Source organism: Somniosus microcephalus, chromosome 6 (genome assembly GCF_052327205.1).
Source record: "Somniosus microcephalus isolate GS21.2 chromosome 6, FLI_Smic_1.0, whole genome shotgun sequence".
Classification (NCBI taxonomy): Eukaryota; Metazoa; Chordata; class Chondrichthyes; order Squaliformes; family Somniosidae; genus Somniosus; species Somniosus microcephalus.
In genome coordinates this window covers 186,505,491-186,532,858 of record NC_140992.1, presented here as the reverse complement: position 1 = coordinate 186,532,858, position 27,368 = coordinate 186,505,491, and the positions used below count along the sequence as shown (strand labels likewise).

At 43.5% G+C, this 27,368-nt stretch overlaps 1 protein-coding gene across 1 annotated transcript in view; it reads right to left on the bottom strand.

Annotated features, from left to right (window-relative positions):
* trim71 (tripartite motif containing 71, E3 ubiquitin protein ligase) overlaps positions 1-27,368 on the bottom strand; it is a 66,608-nt gene that overhangs the window by 8,161 nt on the left and 31,079 nt on the right. Inside the window, exons 2-3 of the mRNA XM_085991019.1 lie at positions 18,549-18,716; positions 1,141-1,275 (exon numbers count right to left, since the gene is read on the bottom strand). Of these exons, the coding sequence (XP_085847145.1) occupies positions 1,141-1,275; positions 18,549-18,716 (303 nt within the window). The remainder of the gene's footprint in view (positions 1-1,140; positions 1,276-18,548; positions 18,717-27,368) is intronic.

The following is a 27,368-nucleotide window of genomic DNA, read 5'->3' as shown; positions in this document are numbered from 1 at the left end:
GCACTCAGACACAAGCTACTGGATTTCTGCAAAACCCAGTGATTTGGATTTTAGGAAATGACGACAAAGGAAATAAGAGGCTAAAATAAAACAGGAAAAGGAGTGTTACGACAAAGGTCAGGTACAGAATGCAGTAGAAAACCAGGCAGAATAGTGTGTTCAGGGAGAAATTGAAAAGGGATACAAAAAGGGCAAAGAGAGTATGAGAAAAGATTAAGATGGAAGCTAACTATTTGTTCTGTCTGCTGCTACTGCACAGGTGTAAACCAACTGATTTGTTTTCTTGAAGGGAGAAGAGGAGAGGAGAAATGAAAGGGATTCTGTCAACACTGTTCAAGCCCAAGGCACAAACCCGCATATACTAATTCAGTAAAAATGTACAAGAGACACAATGATGCAGAAATCCAGCGCTTCGAGTTTGAATCCATTCCACTGAAGTGACATCACCTTGATGGGTACAAAAAATGTTAAAATAATTCTGGAAACTGCATGCTTCTGGGGAGATCAAATTGACAGCAATAGTAATGTATTGGGAAAAGAGGAAAACAGAAGCGGACGACAGCTAAATTCACTATGTAGCTATACTGAGCTACTAAAGACTAGGAAGGTCTTGATACAACTGGCCTCAGTGGCCACTTCTGGGGCAGGGGAAGGGGTACATTGAGGAAGAGAGAAGTGGCTGAGTTTTCTACTCCTGATCACTACCCACTGCTAGAAAGTACATAGAGACTCTGGCTTAATGATATTAGCTCAACCAGTGTTCCCCATCATTTTCTGGGGCCGCGCAGGCCATTCAAAAGTCAGCACGTGCTTAAATTTAAAAGCCAGCTCACTGGCTGCGCGGGACACCTGGAACGGCCGCGCGGCTTAAAGGGAACATTGAGCTCAACTATGATACAACACCCATATTACCATAGTCCAACAGCTGCAACTCACCAGCTAAGCACAGGACAATAGAACTATATTGCAGCATGAGTTACCACCTTCAGGAGAAGGGGGGGAGGAACAAAAACTGACGAGAAAGGTTAATTTGGGTTCTCATGCAAGAACACAGCTTCAGTGGTGAACCACAAACCCAATGAGATCAACCAGGTTGTTCAAACACCATAGTTCACATCGTAATCTGCAAGAGTAACTCACCTTTCTTAATAGGTCACATTCGCGTTCCTCTAGAGCCTTCTTGTGCCGTGAAGTTACTGCTTTGACTTCTGATCGAATCACTTGAGCTTTCATCTCGACTTGTTCCACCATGGCCCTGACTTTCTCTATACTGAGCTGTAAGGAAATGGTGGGGGGGAAAAGTATAATTAATTTGAGCCACCAAAATACCTCTTCATACATTTACACAAACATGCCAACAGACTCACGGCAGCTTCCTATGTTCTCAGGCGCCACAGCAATCAATGTACAAGGAGTGAGCGAGTGTCAAGTCAGGGCTTGTGCTCAGCTAGTCAGAGTACAAGTTTCACAATTAGCCTTCCCTAGATTGCAATTCTTTTCCCAACTGATTTTCAGTAGAACTGTTCCTAACCAACTCTATTACCCACCACCTGAAAATTGACTCACTGACCTGCACCATTTCCCAAAACTTCAAGTCTCAAGATGCTATTCTATCCAATCCATCTTTAGAGATGAAAATTCCCAGGAAATTTCAAATGAAGAGCATGAACTTACTTGGACCTTCATCTTATACAGTGTCAAGCACAAAATCTCCCCCCACCCCCTCCCAAAAGTTCACAACCCATCTACAGGGAGTATCTTCACAGGTCCTAGCCAGCAATGTGCCACCCAATGACCAGTTTTGCATTCATGAACCAGGACAGCAAACACAACCTTGGCTAATTTTTTCTTTTCCCTCCCTTATCCAGCAATACAGTAGCCAACTGGGCACTCTCCATTCCAGGTTCAGCAACTTGGGCAAGGTACTGAAGAGTAGCCAGTATGCATGAGTTTTGTTGTGTAGCCACCTTACACAATGATGCAGAGCTTTAGTAAGGGGGAAGCCCAGATAATGGGAGCTGTTAGGCTATTTGAATGTTTGTAGAGGGGCAAGAGAAATCACACCAGTTGCAGAACTGTCTGTAGCCAACATCTACACTTTCCAAGGACACCTTGTGGTCACAGATCCCAACAAGGAGTGGGGATCAGGACTAGCATCATTAATTTTGCCCTCCCTAACCCAGGGGCACTGTGGCCATCTATCACACCCTACTGCAGCATACAGGATCAACTTTTTGGGTCTGTATGGCTCAACTTTCACAGCCTTAATCAGCTGCACCATTAGGGCATCTATAGACAACTGTTTTAACATGGACAGTTGCGACAACATTAATCCACCGTACAATAGTAACCTGAAATTTCTACTGCAAATGGAGCTGCAGCCATTAATGCAGAACTACTTTGATTCAATTCATGACCAGTCTAATTTCATTCCCAGACTACTCGACACCCGTCTAGGTTCTTGGTGTAAGCTGTGGTAATGTTAAGAAAAGGGAGCTGCTCAGAATGAATACCAAGAGGATCAAATTCACTCTGGATTAGCCGGCCAAAAATTTCTGATGTTTAGTCAACGGGTATTAGAAGGGAACAGGTTGATATTCTCATTTTACAGCAATCTAGATGTGTTTATTTTTAATCTAAATGGTTTGACTGACAGGCAGGAATGCTTGCATACTGTGGTTTGAGCTGGAGTAGACTAGGCTCTATGTGGAAAACCATTTCAACATTTACAAAATGGACCCAACATCACACGAGCACCTCACCAGATGTCATTTGGAACACTGTTACAGCCTAGGACCCTTCAATAAAGAGCAGACTCATGCCACCTGCTCCTGACTTTATCTTACTTGCTCAGTGCATGAGCAAGTGATTTGTAACCTCCAGAAATATCATGAGTATTAATTTTTGGTCAAAATATGGGTTACAGCTAGAAATTGGGAGCATCCTCTTCTGATCCAGACACAGATCCCTGATGGCACGCCTGTTTGTGTTGGTGAACTTAATCCCAACTGCATAACCAGTTCATGAAATAAACATGTTACCATGGAAGTTTTTTTATCCCTTTTATTTCATGGACTGGTTATGCAATTGGTGATGAAGTTCACCAACACAAACAGCCCATTTGTTACTAAATCCTGAGCATGCCCTGGTGCTGCTGTTTATGCTGGAAAGTAACTGGAACTAGTCACTAAACTGTGCAAATAAATTTTCCTTTGTTTCTTTACCCCACTGTGTAGTATATAATTTAAAAAGCCAACTGCTAGTATGCTGTTCGCGCACATCCTATTGATAGGCATGCTGGGGTCATCAGCCAATAACAGCGTTTGATACTTCGCCTTATAGATGAGTGGGGAAACCAGGTTTAGGCTTCCCTTCACTAGCCCAGAGCACTAAAGTCAATTGTAGCATCCCAGAGTTGCTTCTAGCTGAAGGAGGAGAATTCTAGGTTCAATCTATAGAACTCTGTATCACACACTTACTAAGCTTTAAAAGGAGGTTTTATAATGTGGTTCTATGAAGATTACTCAATTGTATGCATCTCTATTCTTTCTCCATTCCACCCAAACTGCTGAGCTCCCAACATGAATTTCAAAAACTCTATAGCCTTGATGCAACTGTGAGTTCTTTGTTATTTTTCCCATTGTAACCTTGGACAAGTAGAGAAGGAAATTGCATCAAAACATAGCTCCTCTCGTTCTACATGTACAGAGTGCAGCTCAAAAGGCTTTATGCTATTCAAAGTAATATTGTTCCAAAAGCCTTCCATCAGGACCATCAAAGCATAGTTTTTCCAAGGACAAAATTTAAAGCTCAAGTCAGGTTTTCTATCAGAAAAAAAAACAGGAGATAAGAAGAGACTGGACATTAGAAACAAATGCAGAGATCGGTCAAATCTCAGGAAAAAAATCAAAACATCTTTCTTGGTATGTTTTTTCCAGCATTTTCTTTTCTTAAAGATTTAAAGAACAGAGTTTAAGCACTTGTAATGTAGCTTCATTTTGGAAGGGGATCCCCCAGTCCTCAAGGGGAAATTTGAATTGAAGCAGACTTCATTTTCAGCAGCTATCAGCAATTTGTTTGCAAACAGCATAATTTTCGGGATGCAACATAAACTTCAATAATATCACAAGGAGATGTCCCTGTGGAGCTCAGAATGAAGAGCATCAGCCTAGAAACTTAACTTGGGCATTTACAGCCAGGTCACTCATTACTGGTTGCTAAGGAGTTCAGCTGCAACTGTGCTAGCAATATGGGAAGGCAGCAAACCTCAAATGATACATCATACTCCCAAGCATTTGTGGGGAGGGTAGAATTGCCCCACATGTTAAGATGGAAGGTTTATGCCTGCCACTTTGCTGTGTTCCAGCCATATCTCAAGAGGAAAAGCTAAAGGAATCACCCCATGCCACTAACTCACCTCATATGAACTTAAGAAATAAGTGCAGGAATAGGCCATACGGCCCCTCGAGTCTGCTCCGCCATTCAATAAGATCATGGTGATCTTCGACCTCAACTCCAGCTTCCTGCTCTATCCCCATATCCCTTAGTGCTCAAAAATCTACCGATCGCAGTCATGGTCTTTTACAAAACACCATCTGCAGAGCTCCGGGAGAGAGAGAGAGTGGTTCTGCCTGACCCCTCAACCAAGTAACTGTGCATGGCTCAAGGAAAACAGGCATCATCCTCAAACCAGGACCACTTGGCTCCAGACCTCATTACAGCCTTGGTCCAAACTTGGACAAAAGAGCTGAATTCCAGGTGAGGAGAGTGACGGCCCTTGACATCAAGGCAGCATTTGTCCGAGTGTGGCATCAAAGAGTCCTAGTAAAACTGAACTCAATGGGAATCAGGGGGAAAACTCTCCACTGGCTGGAGTCCTACCTAGCACAAAGGAAGATGGTTGTGGTTGTTGGAGGCCAATCATCTCAGCCCCAGCACATCATTGCACGAGTTCCTCAGGGTAGTGTCCTAGGCCCAACCATCTTCAGCTGCTTCTCAATGATCTTCCCCCCTTCATAAGGTCAGATGTGGGGATGTTCACTGATGATTGCAGAGTGTTCAGTTCCATTTGCAACTCCTTAGTGCCAGGCAATGACCATCTCCAACAAGAGAAAGTCTAACCACCTTCCGTTGACATTCAATGGAATGACCATAGAATCCCCCACCATCAACATCCTTGGGGGCAGGTCACCATCGACCAGAAACTTAACTGGACCAGCCACAAATACTGAGGCTGAGCAGGGTAGAGGCTGGGTATTCTGCAGCGAGTGACTCATCTCCTGACTCTATAAAGCCTTTCCACTATCTATAAAGGCACAAGTCAGGAGTGTGATAATACGCTCCACTTTCCTGGACGAGTGCAGCTCTAACACTCAAGAAGCTCGACATCATCCAGGACAAAGCAGCCCACTTGATTGGCACCCCATCCACCACCTTAAACATTAACTTCCTCTACCACCAGCACACCATGTCTGCAGCGAGTACCATCTACAAGATGCACTGCAGCAATCCTCAAGGCAACTTTGACAACCTCTACCACCTTGAAAGACAAGGGCAGCAGGTGCATGGGAACACCACCACCTCCAAGTCACACACCATTCTGACTTGGAAATATTTTGCCGTTCCTTAATTGTGGCTGGGTCAAAATCCTGGAACTTCCTATCCAACAGCACCGTGGGAGTACCTTCACCACACAGACTGCAGTGGCTCAAGGAGGCAGCACACCGCCACCTTCTCAAGGGCAATTAGGGATGGGCAATAAATGCTGGCCTTGCCAGCGACGCCCACATCGTGATTGAATTTAAAAAATGTATAACAATGTTAACAGATTTAAAACAAGCATCATTAAATGCATATTTCAAGTGTACACCTATGCAATATGATCTATACAAATACACCAAGCAGCACTGTACATCCAGAATTTGAATCGCAGTAAAGACAGCTGCCCATACAGTGCCAAGATGGCTCTGATTCGACTGTGGAATCAGTTAATACTGCAGGCATATACCGAGTCCAAAATAGTAGTAATCCTACAAAAGGACATACCAAGGAAACATGTCACAACAAGGGAATGCCCTACAAGTGTCCTGAAGAAGCTGGACCACAGCAAGGTAAACTCTTTGTAAAGAATGGATGGAAGAGGAAAAACAGAGCAGGGAAGAAAACCATTACAAATTACCATTTTTGAAATCAAATATGAAATTTCCCCTATAGCAATATTTTGTAACGTCCTCCTAGTCTGTCCTCGCTAATTTCTTAGAAACATAGAAAAATAGGAGCAGAGGTAGGCCATTCGGCCCTTCGAGCCTGCTCCGCCATTCAATACGATTATGGCCGATTCTCTATCTCAATACCATATTCCCGCTCTCTTCCCCTTACCCCTCGACGCCTTTTGTGTCTCGAAATCCATCTATCTCCTTCTTAAATATATTCAGTGACTTGGCCTCCACAACCTTGTGTGGTAGAGAATTCCACAGGTTCACCACCCTGAGTGAAGAAATTTCTCATTAGTCCTAAATGTCCTACCCCATATCCTGAGACTGACCCCCCAGCCCGGTCAGAAATTTATGTTTCAAATGAAATCCCCTCTCATTCTTATAAACTCTAGTGAATACAGGCCTAGTCGAACCAATCTCTCCTCATAAGACAGTCCTGCCATCCCAGGAATCCGTCTGGTGAACCTTCGCAGCACTCCCTCTATGGCACGTATATCCTTTCTTCTTAGGTAAGGAGACCAAAACTGCACACAGTACTCCAGATGTGGTCTCACCAAGGTCCTGTACAACTGTAGTAAGACATCCTTGCTCCGGTATTCAAATCCTCTTGCAATGAAGGCCAACATACCATTTGCCTTCCTAACTGCTTGCTGCACCTGCATGTTTGCTTTCTGGGCTCTGGATGCCGAAAACACTGATACCGCAACCAAGTGGGCATTCAGTGTGTGAGCAGGATAGTCCTGATTGTAGAGAGTATTATGACTTAACTCAGTCCTGTCCTGCTATTCCATTCATTAGTACAATTTTATCAATGGGTCTTTCTTACAACTTCAGTGTCAAACTCAAGGATATGTTATGCTCAGAAGAGGATTTAAACAAACAAATTCTTTTTTTAAAGGAACATTAAACCCAGAGTTAAAAAAAAACTGCAGTAAAGGCAACACTCAGGTTTGATTCCCTGTCAAATTAGCTAAACTCAAGCAGTGGACCACTTGAGCCACTAGAATTAGGCTGGGGACGGGGAGGAGAAAGTCAGCACAGTTCACCCTCCCGATTACTGTCCAGTAATTTTCATTGGAAAGTGCCATGGACAGGACTGAGTTAAGCTATAATACTCTCTACAATCAGGACTATCCTGCTCACACACTGAATGTCACTTGGTCGAGGTATCAAGAGTTGTCAGCATCCACAGCCCAGAGTGCGTTAGCGCGTCCAGGTGACAAAAAAAAAGCTAAAAACTGAGTGGATAGATCAACATGAGAGCGGGTGCGGAGAGAAGATTGATTATGTGCATTTACAGCAGTTTGTTTTTAATAAATATTAATTTACAGAAGTAGCCTCGTCATTAGTGCACATATAGGTAAAGTAACATGTAATACTGGATGTTGGTCCTGTAAGGCAAGGACAAGGCATCTGGTAGAGCTAGTTGAAGCCCATGGAAGGGGCCACAATTGGCCAGTGGTGCTAGCTACCAGTGGATAGTTTGGGAGGGAACTTTGAGGACAGAGTAAAGCAAAGGATTGGGCTACCAAGCTTGTTAAGTCACTTGTTCAGGAGTGAAGACAAAGATCCATTGGTCTCAGCTGGCTGGCTGTTTTCCCTTCCGCCCATCCCCTCATTCCAACCCAGTACTTTGAAGTAATTCAGCAAGCAGATGTAATGAGAGCCTAGCACTGACAAACCACTCAAGGAAAGGGGACCACATCCATAGGCATATGTCTTGCCTCAGGATTTGAACAGGACTGTGGTCCATGGTATGCGGTTTCAACCAGAGCATGGTGGGAGGCCCAACTCATGCCACAGCAATGGAACATTCCAACTTGCAGTGATTATAAAATAATTCAAAAACCACTACACCGAGACTAAACAGATAACCACAGCTAATCACGCAAATTTAATTTTAAGAGCAAATCTTCCTTTGTGAACACCAATGCTTTAAGTATCACAGAATCACAGAAACCCCACAGTGCAGATAGAGGCCATTTCGGCCCATCGAGCCTGCACCGACATATCCCACCCGATCCCCGTAACCCGTACACCAACACATAACCCCACTTATTTAATCCCCCTAACACTAAGGGTCAATTTTTATCATAGCCAATCAACCTAACCCGCACATCTTTGGACTGTGGGAGGAAACCGGAGCACCCGGAGGAAACCCACGCAAACACGGGGAGAATGTGCAAACTCCACACAGACAGTCACCCGAGGCCGGATTCGAACCCGGGTCCCTGGCGCTGTGAGGCAACAGTGCTAACCACTATGCCACCCAAGTATCTTACGGTTTATTTGATACTTCACAGATCTCAGACAGTACCACACTCAAGTCCTAGTTTTGGCCAGAGGGTGGAAAAAAGAACTTCATCATAACTCTGGAATCAATAGGGTAGCTCAGGTCTTTCTAGTAAGGACTAGGGTCTTTGTCAATAACGACATTACATTCCTATTCTAGAACTTCTTAAAGTTTTAAAGAGTCATGAAATGTTATCTTACTTTAGGAATGAATTATATGTATAAATACCTAAGCTTATTTATTGGGAGCAATGGGAATGATAGAGCTGAAGCACTGTACGGAGTAACAATTAGAGACCAATATTTAAAATCTTCTGCTTCAGCAAAAGTATCTGCTCTGATCAATTCCAGGATACTCTAAACTTGTAACAGTAATCCTAGGATAACCAGGGAGTTTATATTTCCAATTAAAGGTGGGCCAGTCATCTCTAAATTCTTCTCAGATTCCATTTTGTTTCAGAATCCTAGATTGAGAAAGGCGGGGGTAGTTTGCATCCTTTTACAGAGTGCCAGACCAAAAAAAACTCTGAAATAAGAGGGGGAGAGATCCTGACATCCAATATATCATGCACAAACTTACCAGGCATTTTTCAAGCAGTCCCGCACCCAACCCCAACAGTCATGCAATCCTGCTGACAAGACAGGCCAGAAGCAACTCACTCCATTCCTGGCAGTAAAACCTGTCTCCAATCCTGCACCCACACAAACCAGTCAGTTAATTGCTGGATCACTGCTGACTCAGGAATTCCACACCACAAAGGATCGTCCAAGCTACTGCTTACCAAAGCCTAGACTTTTGTTTCTGATGAAGGTAGTTAACCCTTTCAGGCCAACTGAAAAAGTTGCCTGAATTTATCTGCAGAATGCTATTCTTTAAAGTGAGCGTGGGAGCAGTGGGTTCAGAAGCCTGGGTGGGGTCCCTGTGTATGCATTACAAACATGAAACCATGGGTATTACTTCCACATCATTCCAGCCACTAGAAAACATACTTCTCTTTCTGGTGTGATGTCCACATTAACAGCTTACATGAAGAATTTTCCATATTGGGTTTCAAAATCAGTTTTTCTACATATGCAATGCAGCCTTTCGCAGTGCAAGAGCTCACTATGAAGACTTGACATTAATCCAGACTAGCTCCATTATCTGCACAAACTACTGCTACAAGGAGCTTGTCTCTTCTGGCCCCAGTACAAAATGTTTTTTCAGCTCTCGTCCCACAATATCAAGAGGGTAAGCAGATGATTTGTTCCCCTCAAATCAGACAATAAGTATCTGTACAGCCCATTTCTCCACCCTCCCGCCGCCCCCCCCTGCATTTCTAAAATCAGGACTCACTTCACCTAGGGGACATTGGCACATTTTGTTCTCAGTTGCTGTACAGGTACTGCTGGTGAGCAAGTTAACCGAAGGGCAGGCATTATTGATGGCTCGCTAGGTAGATACACTGTCAGACTTAACACTGAACCATACAGATCCGAGATTCCAGTTCAATCCTGTTAGGATAGTCTATGTCAGCCAAGACGATTGGCTTTTGAGGCCAAGGATACAGGTCTTTTGACAAAAATGTATGGTTTCACTATTAAATTTTTGATTCAGCTGCTTTATATCCCCTTTCATGCTGATTCAAGACCAGACCCTCAGGTCACAGGATATTTTGCAACAGAAAAGTTCAGACAGGCTAGCTGCAGGGCTCCACAAGATGCAAGTTTCTACAGCAAGCACGGCGGGTTATTTAAATTTTAACTGTTTAACTGACCATAAGCCATTCATAATCAAAAACCATTGCCAAAGGTTGGCTTTCTGTGGATCTGATGTAATTATGAGATGTAATTATGAGATGTTGTCATCTGTTGCCATTTGTTTCAGTAGATCTTGAAAGCAGTTTTGAATACTTCTGTAGATGCCTTGGCAAAGATCAAAAAATCAGGCCCAGGGTAGTGGGTTTGATTGACAGTTGTATCAGACTTTTGAGAAGGGGACGTGATCACAGACAGCTTGGACAGGGCATTCTATTGACTATGGGGTGGAACATCCCCTGATCTCCCGCTGATCAGCAGCAGAATTACCAGACAAATGGCGTAAATGGCCATTTACACAGCTTTGCCGTGGCTTCTGAAGTTGCAGTGGCAGACCGGGGAGAAGAAGGAAAAAAAAACCACTGTGGAAATTCTATCGCCATGTGTTTAGTCTACAGCGAGTGCTTCAGCTTTGCAGCCAGCAGCCAGAGTGCTCGGTGTTGACCAGAAGAGCTGGGTCAATTCGGAGACTGTGATATGTTACACAGCACAAGTAGAAAGTTTATGTTTTAAAGTCTCTGTTTAGAGCGAAAAAAGTGAATGGTATTTTATTCACCAAGGAGAGCAGAGAAATGCAGGATTCACTTTTATACCATTTACATCTTATGTAAATAAAACCAATGTTGGTTCAGTCTCTGCTGAAGTGTAGATTCATTCCACTTTCAGAGAGAGGAGACCATGAGGCAGTGCATGATCCAGTCCAGTAGCCAGTGTACAAAGCAAGGGTCCAGAGTCATGATCCCTGGGTCTTGCCATTATTTACTCAGATAATGGACAATAAAGGCAGCATGTTGGGTCCGAGCGTGTGAGGTGTGCTCAGGCTGAATCCAAGAAAATATCTAGCGTAAGAACCAAAAATTTGATCACTATGTAGCAGCCTTGCCAGAAATGCACTTATTGACACCAGGGAAGATAACATCAGGCTTGGCCGTGACAACCCCCCATAGACCAATAGTTGACATTCTTTGTCCCGGCTCACAAGTTAGGTCACTTCAGGAGGTGTACTGGAAAGCAGATTCCATTCAAGGAACTGTAGAAAAGGGAAGTTGAAACCAAACCTAAACTGAATCCCATTATTTCACCAAAGCTTGTTCAAAGCACTGATATACTGCAGCATTGAGGTGGGGGAAACAGGTGTAGAGGCCAGCTCAGGTTCAGTGCTGCTCCTGAAGTGCAGGCATTAGACACCAAGCTCAGGCCAAGCACTACCCCCTATGGGAAGCTCAAGTGCAAGGAGGCTGCTAATCATTTAGGTGGGGGGAGTTGGCAAGTCGAAGATGCAGCAAAAAGCAGAACTGTTAATCTCACTTTTCACCAACTTAAAACTTCCCATTCATTCTTTTAGAACAAAAAGGTACAGCACAAGGTTATTTAAATAGCAGGTATTGTATAAAAGCAAAATAAAATTACTTTGAATTTCATTAACAATTTGAGGATGCTGAAAATATTAAACAGCTAAACTGATAATGAATAGCCAAACACATGCCATTTCAATTGCTGGCACTTGAAGTTACAGATTTACTAACTTTTTAAACAGTCCTGACTGTATAGCCAGAGACAAATTCATTGCAGCCACATAGTTATGACAAAGTTTGTGTCTCATTAGAGGCCTTTACAAGATCCATTAATCTGGCAAGTTTCCCAGTTTTCTATTTCTCTCCAAAGCTCAGTCTGCTTCCATGCTACCAACTGGAGAAAAATACTAAGAAAATGAATGCATTTGTTGTACTTGCAGTTCCCCATCCCCACAACTGATTCATGTAAAAACTTGGTGACTCATCAAGTCAGGACAGCTTAACCAAACCAAACTCCCAACAGCCATTGACAAGGAGCGTCAGCAATAATGTAATGAGGACAAAAGCAACACAACACAGATCATCTCTGTTCTATGACATGCTTAACATTACATTTCATCTTCAAATGTGCATTTAGGAAGGTGCTTTACTGAATGCCAATATATCTGCACTGCAGTGAAAGGATCGTGTAAATACAGTCTTCACAGACATTTGGCAGCATGCCCAATTTATTGAGCATGGCTGATTTGGTAAAAGGAATGTAAATATAATCCAGCCTCTCCATTTAAATGGTCTTTAGAATTCAAGTCAGATCTTTTTGAACTTGAAGAAATGAACCAACTAACTTTCAAGGCCTTAGGATCAGTGTCTTTATAGTTAAATTGTGTCCGACATATAAATCACATTAGTAGAACCTAGATTATACAAGATGAGGTTAGCTGCTTGCTTATGAAATCAAGCCATGGTTGTTCAGTCAGCTCCTGAAAGTGGAACTGTTCCATAATGTTAAGCCACCACTCACTTGGACAACAAAACACATTATGCTGTTCATCTTCACAAGTACTTTTAAATTCCACCAAATCGGAATGGAAGGAAGCTTTGGTCAGATTGATGAAGTATGCACTTCCAAATTGGAACTCTTCGTATTTACTATGAATCTATATAAAAGTTGAATTTTGTGGAATTTATTTTATAAACCAATTATATACATACTCATATTATAGACTATAAATTGTCACCATCTCACAAAAAGGGTGAAAAAAATTGTAATTCAGTCCATTAAAAATTGATAAAGCACACATCTCTGCTCTGCCTCATTCTTGTATACACCAACAACTCAAGCTTAAAAAAGGATAGAACTTATAAACTTCACTGAGTGCGCCATTAGTTGAGTGGGTAAATGCAACTCGCCCAACTAGCCAATCTTACCATGAAAGAAGCGGAGAGACTTTCTGACCATGTCTCAAACAAGTCCAATGCAGTCTCCTCAATTTACAAAAGGTCAAACTTTACAGTAGGGTTCACTGGATAATAAATAGCACGAAGCCTGACTGTATTCTTTCCCCATCCAGGGGCCACAGAACACAGAGTCCAAAGTCAGTAACTTATTGTTGCCCCAACTTACTCAGCTTAGAATAGAGATCGAACCTGGGACATCTGCAACCTGTATGGCTCACTACCACACCAGATGCATGCTCTGAACAAATGAGTCATCAGGGGACAAACTAAAGTTTGGGAGGCTAGGGAAGAACAGTGGAAGGAGTATATTTTATAAAAGAAATTCTCCGTAGAATGTTGTTTGATGGCAGGGGATGTAAATTTCTCAGCCTATGACATGGCTTTCTGGGGTCCTATGGCTCTCAGGCAAGGTTTAAGTCAATAGGGCACATCCTGAAGCAACTGCACAGGAACAAGCATCAATGGTGTAGCCAGAAAACTGACAAAAAGGCTAAAAATGTTCTTCCATTAACAAAAAATTACACCAGAGACATTCCTTTTTATTTGATGAGCTCCCTGAAGGAGGAGGTGGTTACTGCTCCAATAAGCACAAAAACAAAGCGGCAGCTTAGTGAAGGAGGTTGCGCAGAACATGCCAGTGACAACTAACCTCTAGTACCTCTGCCGCAGCCTTGTATGCAAGCACTGACCATGGTTTATCTTTAAGGGAGTGGTCTTTCTGAATGTTGCTTAAACTTGAAATCTCTTAACAGGACAAAAATTAAGCCGGAACATTCTGAAGGCCAGTGCGCATTTGAACAACTGAGTCAAGAGTCTTGAAACAGGCATCTCCAAGTGAAAAAAATCATTTTTAGTAACGGAAATTAACAAAGACAAAATTCTATTGCTGGGAAGGACTTGTTATGCATTGTGCAGTCAACAGACGGCATCCCGGCTCATTTAGAACAGCTCTGGCCCCAGGCTAAAGAACCGCACACAAGTTTCCTGCAGTTACCCTGGTTCACCAGAATTTTAGGCGCAGCAGAAAGGAGTCATTTTTCTGGTGTTTCATTGCAATTTTAAGCCTTTTTAAAAAAAGAAATCCTCATTAAGACCAGCTCTGTATTTTCAGTTTCTTTGAATGCATTTCTATGGCACCAGTATGAGTCACATTAAAAATTGAAAAAAGCTTCCATGAACTTGTATTAGAGGCAAAGGATGTACAACAATATCCTATAATACCCCACATAAGGGCAATAGAGCTACAGTATATAGTTTGTTTTTCCAGACTGGAGGGAAGTATAAGAATTAAAAGGACAATTGCTCTTTTTGATATATGTTAATGTCCTGGACTTGGGGGTACAAGGCATGATTTCATAGACAAACGGGTGAAATGGGCAGACGTGGCAGATGAAATTTAATGCAGAGAAATGTGAATGGATTCATTTTGGCAAGAAGAATGAGGAGAGGCAATATAAATTAAATGGTACAAATTTAAAGGGGGTGCATGATCAGAGAGACCTGGGGATATGCGTACTCAAGTCTTTGAAAGTGGCAGGGCATGTTGAGAAGGCTGTTAACGCATACGGGATCCTTGGCTTGAAAAATAGAAGAGTACAAAAGCAAGGAAGCCATGCTAAAACTTTATAAAACACTGGTTAGGCCCCAGCTTAAGTGGTGTTCAATTCTGGGCATCACACTTTCAGAAGGATGTCAAGGCCTTGGAGAGGGTGTAGAGGAGATTTACTAGAGTGGTACCAGGGATGAGGGACGTCAGTTATGTGGAGAGATTGGATAAGCTGGGGTTGTTCTCCTTGGAGCAGAGAAGGTTAAGAGATTTAATAGGTGTTCAAAATTATGAATGGTTTTAAAAGAGTAAATAAGGAGAAACCGTTTCCATTGGCAGGAGGGTCGGTAAACAGAGGACCCAGATTTAAGGTGATTGGTAAAAGAACCAGAGGCGACATGAGGAAACATTTTTTCCACACAGAGTTGTGATCGGGAATGCAATGCTTGAAATGGTGGTGGAAACAGATTCAATAGTAACTTTCAAAAGGGAATTTGATTCTATGACAATATCCTATATGAAACCCAACATCGAATGTATCTGACGTTTTATTGAGAAGCTCAGGTGAAGACCAAGGACTGTAGTGCCTGCTTAGATGGAGCAGGACAGAAGGGGAAGAGAATCATGAAGTAGTGATGAGGTGGCAACAATCTTTGGGTTTGAAAAGCTTGCCGATTGCAGGAAGGTGGGAAGACCCTGAGGTAAAGAGAGCCACAGTCTCGAAGGCCTGAGAAAGGAGTTGTTGCAGTAGGAGATATTGTGAGCAGTCTTCATTTCAATGCAGTGAGGAGAGGGAGAGGCTGTTGGGAGGTTAGGAGGATAAAAGAGGAAAGTTCAGTGAAGGACTGACCATTGTCAAATCGATAAAATAGAACCAAGGTTGGCCGACAGAGATTGGAGCCATCAGAAGAAACTTCTTTACTCGCTACCACAGGGAGTAGTTGAGGCAAATAGTGTAGATGCATTTAAGGGGAGGCTAGATAAGCATATGAGGGAGAAGGGAATAGAGGGTTACGCTGACAAGAGTTAGATGATGAAAGACGGGAGGAGCCTCGAGTGGAGCATAAATGCCGGCATGGACTGGTTGGACCATATATCCTATGTAATGCATGTTCTTAAACATGCTGTGCCTAATGTGCATGAATGACTGGAACCTAAAAATCGGCAGAGTTAGGAAGGAAATTTATGCATAAATTGACTGACAAAAGGGGCACACGAATGGGCGTAACTTCCACAGGAAATTCCACCCCTTGTGAATCATTCTGTGCACCCTTGCAGCTGCACCTAAATATAGTCTGCAGCATCCTCGCCTCGAATATCAGAAAAACAAGCTGAATGAGAAATACATCCCAAGCAACTAAGTGGACAAACCACTTCTTTGCAACACTTCATTTGCCCTAAATCTTAATCCTCCAATAGCTTAGTGGGTAAATGCAAGGAGGAATGTCCCTAGTCTGTGCCATGAACTGCAGCAGCGGGAGCATAATCAGTTATCAAGCAGACAGAAACCAGGGCTCGTGCTCTAACCAGTACCCATTGACCCTGGTGGAAATGTGCACTAACAGGCTTTTTAAGACATGATTAGAGTCAAGTATGGTATCCTTGCAGTTAAATAACCTGCCATCATATGGGCAAGATGTCAGAGGGCTCATTACAAGGAAGAGGATATCATTCTAGGATGTCACCTTCAGGAGACAAGAATGTTAGCATATAAAAAAAAACTGAAGTTTATGGTTTGTTGTATTTTTAAAAAATTCAGCCACATCACTCTTGCAAAGGTTTGTATCCTCATTTCTAAAAAGTAAAACCTAATTTTACAACATTAAACCCCAACTACAAGTACACTATTCATCCCTACAAACCAGCCAACTTCATTTTGTGTATACAAATTATTTTCCCAACACGAAGGTATGTCCTAGCAAGATAAAAGTTTTAGGTATACCCGCAAGCAACATTTGAACAGCAGCCCAAAATAAATATACTGCTGGTGTAAGCATTCATTTAACTTTGAAACCACAATAGGAAAATCAGTGCACAACATGAATAGATGACCGTTGTGAGTATTGCACACACCCCTCTAACAACCCTTTGGTTGGTTATGGGGATGGGGGGGGCGCGCGGGGGAAAGAGAAGCCATGATGATAGACAAGTTATTGACATGGTAGTAGCCCAAATCCAAGGGGGGCAGTTATGCTGGCTTTTAATATCGCCCCCCGCTTATGACTCAGCAAGTTTACACAACTGATAGCTAAGCCATACAAAACAGAAAGGTCCAAGGTTCAATCACCAGTTAAGTTAGCTGATCTCATCATTCTCTGGGTTAAGGAAAAAATCTTTGGCCAGGGCTCTAGCTCCCCAACACAACTGAGCAAGCCCCTGCTGGAAGTGTGCATGTATGCTACAAGAGAACAGAATTAGGCTTCACTGCAATTTTCTTCCTTTTTCACCTTTTCCCCCCCCTCCACCCCAAGTTGGCGATCTTGCTGTCCAGGCTTACACATGAATAGTTCCTCGGGTGCTATATTGGAGGGTGAAAAATGTTTATTAAATGTACAATGGATATGTTTGAACTTTTATAACCATAAATTTAACAAACTGAAGAATGTAGGGCATAGACTAGGAGTGGGCAGATATGTGGTAAATACAGTACCAACATATGTTGTACATTTTGGAAGAGAACACCATAGACTATATTAGTAAAGTTCCAAATGGAGTGGAGGAACATAGATCATGGGGATACACAAACAGCAAAATTGTAGGTGGAAAAAAGTTATAAAAGCACAAATGAGATTCTGGTTTTGATTACTAGGATCCGTGAAAATAAAAACAAAGTGGCAATGAATAATCAGAAATAGACTTCTACAAGTGGTTTGCAATTTGGACACCCATCGACTTGCATTTATACAGTGCCTTTAACATAGAAACACTCCAAGGTGAGTCACAAAAGCCAAAAATAGATGTCGAGCCAAAGTTTTAAGAGGGGTGACTAAAAGTTTGGTCGAAGAGTGGGTTTTAAGGAGCATCTTGAAGGAATGGAGAGGCAGAGGGGTTTAGGGAAGTAATGCCAAAGCATGGGGCCTAGGCAGCTGATGGCACAGCTGTAAATGGTGGGGTGAAGGGAAAGGGGATGCACAAGAGGCCATAGTCAGAGTAATGGAGAGGAACAGAAAGCGGCGCATTCATCTTCAGATAGGATAAATAAAACATTTAAACTAGAGAAGGCCGGGAGGGGGCGGAGAGAACAGAAGGGAGGAGGAGGGGACAACAGTGTGGAACTATTAGTAGAAAGTCAGGTCATACATACAACAAGGAATTAACTAAGATGCACTTACAAAAGAAATAAAGTGGATAAGTTAGAAGTATAGATAAAGAGCTAACAGATACTTGCTTAAAGGAAGAGGATAAGTGAGGAACAAATCTGGCTAGCTATGGGTGCTGCAAGAGGATAGCGAAAGAAAGGCGTGACCTGGCACTGTACATTGGGGAAACTTTATGTGCTGCTGAGAGAACAGAACTGCAAACTTAGCAGAGGCTCCAAGGATGGATCTAGAAGATAAAAAGGGGTAAATGTCAGCAGTAGGTATAGGGTACAGGCCACTACAAATAAAACAAATGCACTGCTATGGAAGAAGTGATAAAGATCAGTGCTGAGGCCTCAGTTGTAATGATGGGGATTTGAATCTTCTTGACATAGACTGGGACTTACTGTGGGGACAATCTGTATGCATGAGGACGTTTATTGAATTATTTTAAGGATCTTTTCTTAAACAGAAGCTGAGGAAACCCACAAGTGAGAAGACAAAACTGGAGGCAGATGATGATTTGGGGTGTTGTGATCATGAAGTTAGGCTGAAATGAAAACAGAACAAATGAAGACTCAAGAACAATGCATATGGGAGTTATAACCAGACTTACTCGAGTTACTTAAAGTTCACGTTTACAAACCTGAATAGCCTGCCGGCCTTGTTGCGCATCTGCCAACAACTGTAGGGTAATTTCTTTGGAGTCCTGTACGGCATCCTGGAGGTAGACAAAGCTGTGCCCTACATGACGGCTCATTGTGCATTCTCGACAAATCGGTACGGCGCAAGTATCACAGTACAGACGCATCACCTGGAAGAGAAAAAAGCCATCAACGTTGGTTATCATTTTAAATTGGGGGGGGGGGGGGGGGGCAGTTTAATCTGAAGTCGAGGCTAATTTTGCTAACGAAAGTGAAACTTGCTCTGACCAAAGAGAGAACGGAGCTCAGATTCTAAAAAAAATCTCAAAAGCAACTGTAGTTTATTCCACTGAAATAATAGTGCAGCTGTTTCTGTAGAACAAAAATATTCCAGATTATTTATTGCAATCATGGCCCTATTTATCTCCCAAAAATCATAGGATTGTTCAGCTAAAACAATATTCCAAATTAATTTCACAGTATGGCACATTATAGGTGCAATACTATGTCTTTAGGAGCAAATACTCCTTCACCCTCGTGCCTCCCTTGGCCACAGGTAGCAGATAGCATAGAATGGACCAACTCCCAGGGTTCCATTCGTGCTGCTCGGAATCTGGTGCTAGGAGGAATACAACTGCCCAATGACAAGTCCCACCAGTCCCCGTATCACTATGGGAGAACGTGCATGGTCTTTACTTAGCACCGCCCACGGGCATTGGAGAAAATATCACTAAAACTATGTCTGGGGGGAATCTTGGGCATCAACCTAGTTCCCACCACTCAATTGCACACAGCAGGACGAGGTTCAAAGATTCCAGCGATCAATTAAATATATGGGTCATATGAGAAAGAAGGAATGTGTTTCAATACCTGTTGAATTGTTCCTATTGTTTGTGAAGTTAGCAATTGTCAAACACGACTCATTTGTCTACACACAAGACATATACAAACAGATGTTCAAGAGAAGCACTTGCAATGAACACTAAAAAATGAAAATCCTGGAGATCAAATAGTAGGTGGGGCGCCAAACTAGAGTCCAATTAAATATTATTTAGCAATTAACAGATGTCAGATTTACCTGGAGATGTAGGCTGGGGCAGCAAATCCTACTTTATTTAGGATAGCAAAATACTGCGGATGCTGGCAATCCGAAATAACTTCAGTTTTTTCAACTTACTTAGTGTTACATACACATCTAGATTCCCCTTTACTGGTACAATTCTAAACAGGTTGCACATTTTTCACATGTGCAACAGTAACCATTTTCACTGGATTGATGGCAATACAGACTGCATATAAAGCACACTGTGAAGACAACAGGAACTGTGGCACTTACATAACATAAGAAATAGGAGCAGGAATAGGCCATTTGGTCCTTCGAGCCTGCTCTGCGATTCAAGATCATTGCTGATCTTCTACCTCATCTCCACTTTCCTGCACTATCCCCATATCCCCTTGATTCCCTTAATATCCAAAAATCTATTGATCTCTGTCTTGAATATACTCACTGACTGAGCCTTTAAAGCCCTCTGGGGTAGAGAATTCCAAGATTCACCACCCTCTGAGCGAAGAAATTTCTCCTCATCTCAGTCCTAAATGGCCGACCCCTTATTCGGAGACTGTGACCCCTGGTTCTAGACTCCCTAGCTGTGGGAAACATCCTCCCTGCATCTACCCAGTCAAGCCCATTTACTATGGGTCTAGATAAAACTTTATCACAGACCACAGGCACAGGATTTGAACATCACTAAATGATACATGCCACATTTCAACATCCCAGATGAACACAAATTAGTAAGTCTTGAAGCAATATCCAGTCATGTAGGGTGGTGGACCATTAAACAACCAACGGGAGGAGGAGGCTCCATGAATATCCCCATCCTCAGTGATGGTGGAACCCAGCACGAGTGCAAAAAGACAAGGCTGAAACGTTTGCAACCATCTTCAGCCAGAAGTGCCAAGTGGGTGATCCATATCGGCCTACTCCTGAGGTCCCCACCATCACAGAAGCCAATTCAATTCACTCCGCGTGATATCAAGAAACAGCTGAGCGCACTGGATACAGCAACGGCTATGGGCTATAATGCTGAAGACTTGTGCTCCAGAACTAGCCGCACTCTAGCCAAGCTGTTCCAGTACAGCTACAACACTGGCATCTATCCGGCAATGTGGAAAACTGCCCAGGTATGTCTTGTCCACGAAAAACAGGACAAATCCAACCCAGCCAATTACTGCCCCATCAGTCTACTCTCAATCATCAGCAAAGTGATGGAAGGTGTCGTTGACAGTGCTATTAAGCGGCACTTACTCACCAACAACCTGCTCACTGTTGCCCAGTTTGGGTTTTGCCAAGACCACGTGGCTCCTGACCTCATTACAGCCTTGGTCCAAACATGGACAAAGGAGCTGAATTCCAGAGTGACTGCCCTTGACATCAAGGCAGTATTTGACCGAGTATGGCATCAAGGAGCCCTAGTAAAACTGAAGTCAATGGGAATCGGGGGAAAACGCTCCATTGGCTGGAGTCATACCTAGCACAAAGGAAGACAGTTGTGGTGGTTGAAGGTCAATCATCATAGCCCCAGGACATCGCTGCAGGAGTTCCTCAGGGCAGTGTCCTAGGCCCAACCATCTTCAGCTGCTTTATCAATGACTTTCCCTCCAACATAAGGTCAGAAATGTAGATGCTCACTGATGACTGCAGTGTTCGGCGCCATTCACAACGCCTCAGATAATGAAGCAGTCCATGCCCGCATGCAACAAGACCTCGACGACGTTCAGGCTTGGGCTAAGTGACGGGTAACATTCGCGCCACAGAAGTGCCAGGCAATGACCATCTCCAACAAGCGAGAGTCTAAACACCTCCCCATGATATTAAATGGCATTACCATCGCCGAATCCCTCACCATTGACCAGAAACTTAACTGAACCAGCCACATAAATACTGTGGCAACAAGATCAGGTCAGAGGCTAGTTATTCTGCAGCGAGTGTCTTGCCTTCTGACTCCCCAAAGCCTTTCCACCATCTATGAGGCACGAGTAAGGAGTGTAATGGAATACTCGCCACTTGTCTGGATGAGTGCAACTCCAACAACACTCGAGAAGCTCGACACCATCCAGGACAAAGCAGCCCGCTTGACTGGCAACCCCATCCACCACCTCACTCCCTCCACCACCAGCGTACCGTGGCTGCAGCGAGTACCATCTACAAGATGCACGGCAGCAACTCGCCAAGGCTTCTTCGGCAGCACCTCCCATACCCACGACCTCTTCCACCTAGAAGTCAAGGGCAGCAGGCGCATGGGAACACCACCACCTCCAAGTCAGACACCATCCTGACTTAGAAGCATATTGCCGATCCTTCATCGTCGCTGGGTCAAAATCCTGGAACTCCCTCCTTAACAGCACTGTGGGACTACCTTCACCACACGGACTGCAGCAGTTCAAGAAGGCAGCTCACCACCACCTTCTCAAAGGGCAATTAGGGATGGGCAATAAATGCTGGCCTTGCCAGAGACGCCCACATCCCATAAACAAATAAAAAAAAATATATATTTCACTTGAAAGCCCTCCCCATTTACAAACTCATTTCCCACCTTAGCTTGTTCCAAGATATTGCAACAAATCTTTCTTCACCGTTTTCCCACAATGAGCAATCCCTTCTATAAATGTGTGGCCTATCTCCCTGTAGACTGGTTGCACCTTGTGGACCCACCATTACATGCAGATTTGTCAACATTTTGGCCAATACACATGTGCAGAATAGCAGTAATCCTATAGAGAATTGTGTCATGTCAGACACACACTGCTGCTACCTCAGCAGGAAGACTGGCAGCAAATTGGGAAGACCCAATCAAAAAAAAAAAAGGCCTTAATCTGTCAGTTTCCCATACATCTGACTGTGAAACAACTGGGCTTTGGGAGCCAGTGGCCAAAGATCAATACAAGCAGCTCAATTTACCCCAGGTCAACCATAAAAAAACCATATTCATGCATTTCAAAATGCAACTTGCTTCAATGGGAGACAATTGGTTCCCTGCCCAACTCCTACAGTATGTGTGCAAATAATGGTACAAAAAAAAAAAAAAAATCACAAGATTGATTCTGATAGAGTTCATTCAAACCCATTTGGGCTCATCCTCCCAAAATATCATCTCCAACAGCCTTTTATTTCTGCATTTAGCTGATAAATTGGTCAAATTAAATGTTAAATTCAGCAGTGGAGCACCTGCTTCATAAAGAAATGCTCCTTGATGCCAGTCAGAACTTTATCATAATCCTCGCCCTGCTTCTCTACTCTTTCTAAACACAAGAAAAAATAAACCCAAAACAATATCTAAGCGTCCATAAAGGTCTGCTCGGACATTTTAGGCAGAATCATCAAGCAGTTTGTTCCTCATAGCTCTTCCCTCCGACAGGGAGGGGGGCGGGGGAGAAGGCGGCGATCAGCCTCACCGCTCGCTTTTGCACAGCTTCTGGGACCGGTATGGCCACAACTGCAGAGTATTACAGATACAGCCAGAATAGGCCACTATGGAATTTCAGCATGACCTCTGGATTCGAACACAACTAATCAGGCAATATAAATTGAAGATATTTACTTTGTTACAGATAAATTTCAAGGTCCTGATAACATTCAGATACTGTCTGCTATTAACTGAATTGTTGGAGAGGGGATGAGAAAGGGGGAAAATGTATACAGGAAAGCGATTTCAAGTTGCGTCAAGGATGCTAATGTTCTTTTCACCATAAATGATCTTGTCTCTTCATCCCCAAGAGAAAAAAAAATCCAGATACACGCAGCTTAGTTCACTTTAACTTGATGCAAATGCATTGCATCAGTACCGTTATACAGACATGATTATGTCATCCAGATGGATGCCAGAATAGCACTGCTCAAAATCGGAGATCATAAGTTTCAATGTGCTGCTCTCCCGGACAATGTTCCCCCTAAGGTGCACAGCCGCACACCAATCGGGAGGACCCGCGCAGGCCACTCACCAGCTGCTGCCACTGGAAAAGATACCGCACAGCAAATTTAAAGGGACTGCACACCAAAGAAAAAAAATTAGAGGGAACATTGCTCCCAGTTACTTGTTGCTATTCCAGGCAGATCAATTGTGCTCTAGAGATTCCCCAATGGTAAAAGGAAGTACAACAATTTTAGCGATGTAAATGTGAGCTCCAGATTTCCCCATCTCTATACTGGAGTGGTACTTGTAGTGTCCGTGTGTAGATAAAGACACTGAAGACAGGAGTTGGTTCATAGGTATTTACTAAGCAAGTCTGGGGGGGGGGGTTTCTAAAGGATATACACAATACACAGGCTTATATAGCCCAAGTGGCAATTACCGGCATTACGCACACCTGGGGCTCTTAAAGGCACATACACCACAATTCCTCCCCTTCTAGCTAACTAGTACATCATATTTTAAGTAATTATTAATTACATGTTATATGCAAAATAATATACATTGCTGTATTAATTAATTATAAGTTAGTCTCTCAGGAGGCTTCCTGACTCGGTCCGGATAACGCCTCGGGGGTGTCGTAGTTTCTGGTGGTGTAGTAGGTTCTTCTGGCAAGGCTGATTCGGCTTGAAGGCCAGTGTCGGGTTCATCGGGCTCCAGTATCACCGGATCGGAGGTAGATATGGGTATCTCTACTTCATCGTTAGATGTATAGAGTGGTGGTGTAGGTTGTCCCTTTTCGGATGACTTGATCAGCATGGCGCCTTATTATGCTGTCTCCGATGTCCACGGTATACATCAGTGGTCCTAATCGTGTGCAGATAGTTCCAGGCTGCCATTTCTCGGTACGGTAGTCCCGGGCCAAAACCGGTTGGCCTATCTGGAAGGCCCTAGTTGGCCTTTCATTCATGCCCTGAAACTGCCGGTTCTCCACGTCCCTTCGGATGTTGGGCTTGACCAAATCCAGCCGGCATCTTAGGTTTCTATTGTAGAACATCATGGCGGGAGTTTGGTTAGTAACCATATGCGTTGCATTCCTATATGCAAATAAGAAGTTATCCACCTTGTGCTGAAGTTTTGTGTCTTCATTACCCATGGCCTTGATGGCCTTCTTAAAGGTCTGGACAAACCTTTCAGCCAATCCATTGGTGGCGGGATGGTATGGGGCGGACGTGTAGTGCTTTACCCCATTGTTCTGTAAGAACTTTCTGAATTCTTCGGACACAAATTGCGGTCCATTATCAGAACATATCTGCTCCGGCAGCCCATTCCTGGCAAATATGGTCCTTAATACTGTGATGGTTTTTTCCGTGGTGGTGGAGGACATCTTTATTACCTCCGGCCACTTGGAGTGTGCATCAACTGCGATTAAGAACATTGAGTCCATAAATGGACCAGCAAAGTCGATGTGCACCCTTTGCCAGGGAGATGAGGGCCACTCCCATGGATGTAGAGGGGTCTGTGGTGGAGCATTTTGGACCTTCTGGCATCCTAGGCAGCTCTTGGTCAGGTCTTCGATGTCTCCATCGATAGCTGGCCACCATACAAACGCCCTAGCTAGGTTCTTCATTTTCACTCCACCCAGATGCCCCTCGTGAAGCTCCTTTAGCACTTTATCCTGGAGTTTGGGTGGAATCACCACTCTGGATCCACACATCAAGGTTCCTCGGCACACTGACAGCTGTTCTCTTCTTTGCGAGAATGCTGGCAACAGTGGTTCGCCATGTGCTGGCCATCCCTTCACTGTTAAATCGTAGACCCGAGAGAGAGTAGGGTCATTTCTTGTCTCCCTTTCAATGGCAGAATTTGTCACCGGTAGACATTCCACTATGGTAGAGTGGAATATCTCTACTGGGTCTACTGTAGGTGCCTCTTCTATCGTTGGCAACGGTAGGCGTGATAAACCGTCAGCATTCCCATGCTGTTTTGACCCTTTGTATTCAATGTTGTATTGGTGTGCCCCTAGAAAAAGGGACCACCTCTGTAGTCTTTGTGCCGTCATAATGGGGACACCTTTTTTAGGGTTGAATATGGAGATGAGGGGTTGATGGTCAGCAAGGTAAATTTTTGTCCGTGTAGGTAATGGTTGAATTTCTTCACTCCCCATACCAGGCGGAGTGCTTCCCTGTCTATCTGGGCATAGTTACGCTCAGCTGAGTTCAATGAGCGTGACGCAAAAGCTATCGGCCGTTCCGAGCCATCAGGGAATCTATGGGACAATACCGCTCCTATGCCGTAAGGGGATGCATCGCACGCCAGTCTGATTGGTAGTGATGGGTTGTAATGAGCCAAAATTTTCTCGGATGTGATTAAGTCTTTACATTTATGGAAGGCACGTTTACAGTCTTCGTTCCATTTCCAAATCACTCCTGTCTGTAGAAGATCATTAAGAGGGTGTAGAATAGTTGATAAGTTCGGTAAAAATTTATGATAGTAATTTATTAATCCCAGGAATGACCTTAATTGTGAAACATTTTCAGGTGCTGGGGCTTTTATAACTGCTTCAATTTTTTCAGGTGACTTATGCAACCCTTCCTTATTAATTATGTGGCCACAATATGATATCTGATTTTGGAAAAATTCGCACTTGGGGCGATTTGCTCGTAGGCCCCGTTCTTTCAGCCTAGTGAGCACCTGCTCCAAATTGGCAAGGTGCTCGTTGTCGTTTTCTCCTGTTACAAGGATGTCGTCTAGGTAGCATTGAGTCCCCGGAATCCCTTGCAGGACTTGCTCCATAGCTCTTTGCCAGATAGCTGGAGCTGATGCTATTCCAAAAACCAGTCGATTGTACTGGTACAGGCCTTTGTGTGTGTTTATTGTGAGATACTTTTTAGGGGTCTCCTCAACTTCCATCTGTAGATATGCCTGTGCCAAGTCAATTTTTGTGAAACGTTTCCCTCCGGATAGTGAGGCGAAAATATCTTCTATCCTCGGAAGAGGATACTGTACCGTGTGAAGGACCGGGTTTACAGTCACCTTAAAGTCCCCACAGATGCAAATTTTTTTCTGTTCCTCAGAGTTATTTTTCAATGTTTTTTTCATGACTGGAACGATGGGTGTTGCCCATTCGCTCCAATCTATTTTGGATAATACGCCTGCCGTTTCCAAATTCTTCAGCTCTGCCTCGACTGCCGGACGTATTGCGTATGGCACCGGTCTTGCCTTAAAAAATTTTGGAATTGCTGTATCTTCCACTTTTATTGAGGCGGTGATGCCTTTCAAGGTTCCTAGTTTCTCTTGAAACACTTCTTTGGCGTTGGCCAAGATGTCTTTTAATCGTTCAGGTATGATGTCATCCTTGTTTTTTTCCTTACTGGTCACCGTCAGTGCCTGAATGGAGTGCCAGTCTAAACGTATCTTCCTTATCCATTCACGTCCCAACAACGGTGGACCACCATCTTGTAGAATGTATAAATACAACTTTTGTATTTCTTTGCCGTTGTATACCACAGGCACCCTTATTTTTCCTTTGGGGTAGACTTTCTGCCCCATATATGTTTTTAAGATAATGGATGTGTCTTTTAGAGGTATATGCGAAAATAGCCTCTCGTAATCTCGTCGATTTATTACGGTCAGAGCTGATCCTGTATCTAGCTCCATTTTAACTGGGGACCCTGCTATTGTGAGGGTAACCCAAATGGTTTGGTAATCCTCTTTGGCAAGTACATTATGTAATTTGAGACAGCTTAGTCTCTTGTTTCCGGAGTCGCTATCGCTATTCTGGTCTTCGGAGCTACTGTCCGTCATCATTTGTACCTTCCTGTACTTTTCTTTATTGATTTTTTGTTTTCTGTCAGTGGATTTATTTTGTCCAGATTGGCATACCCGTGCAATGTGTCCAATCTTACCACA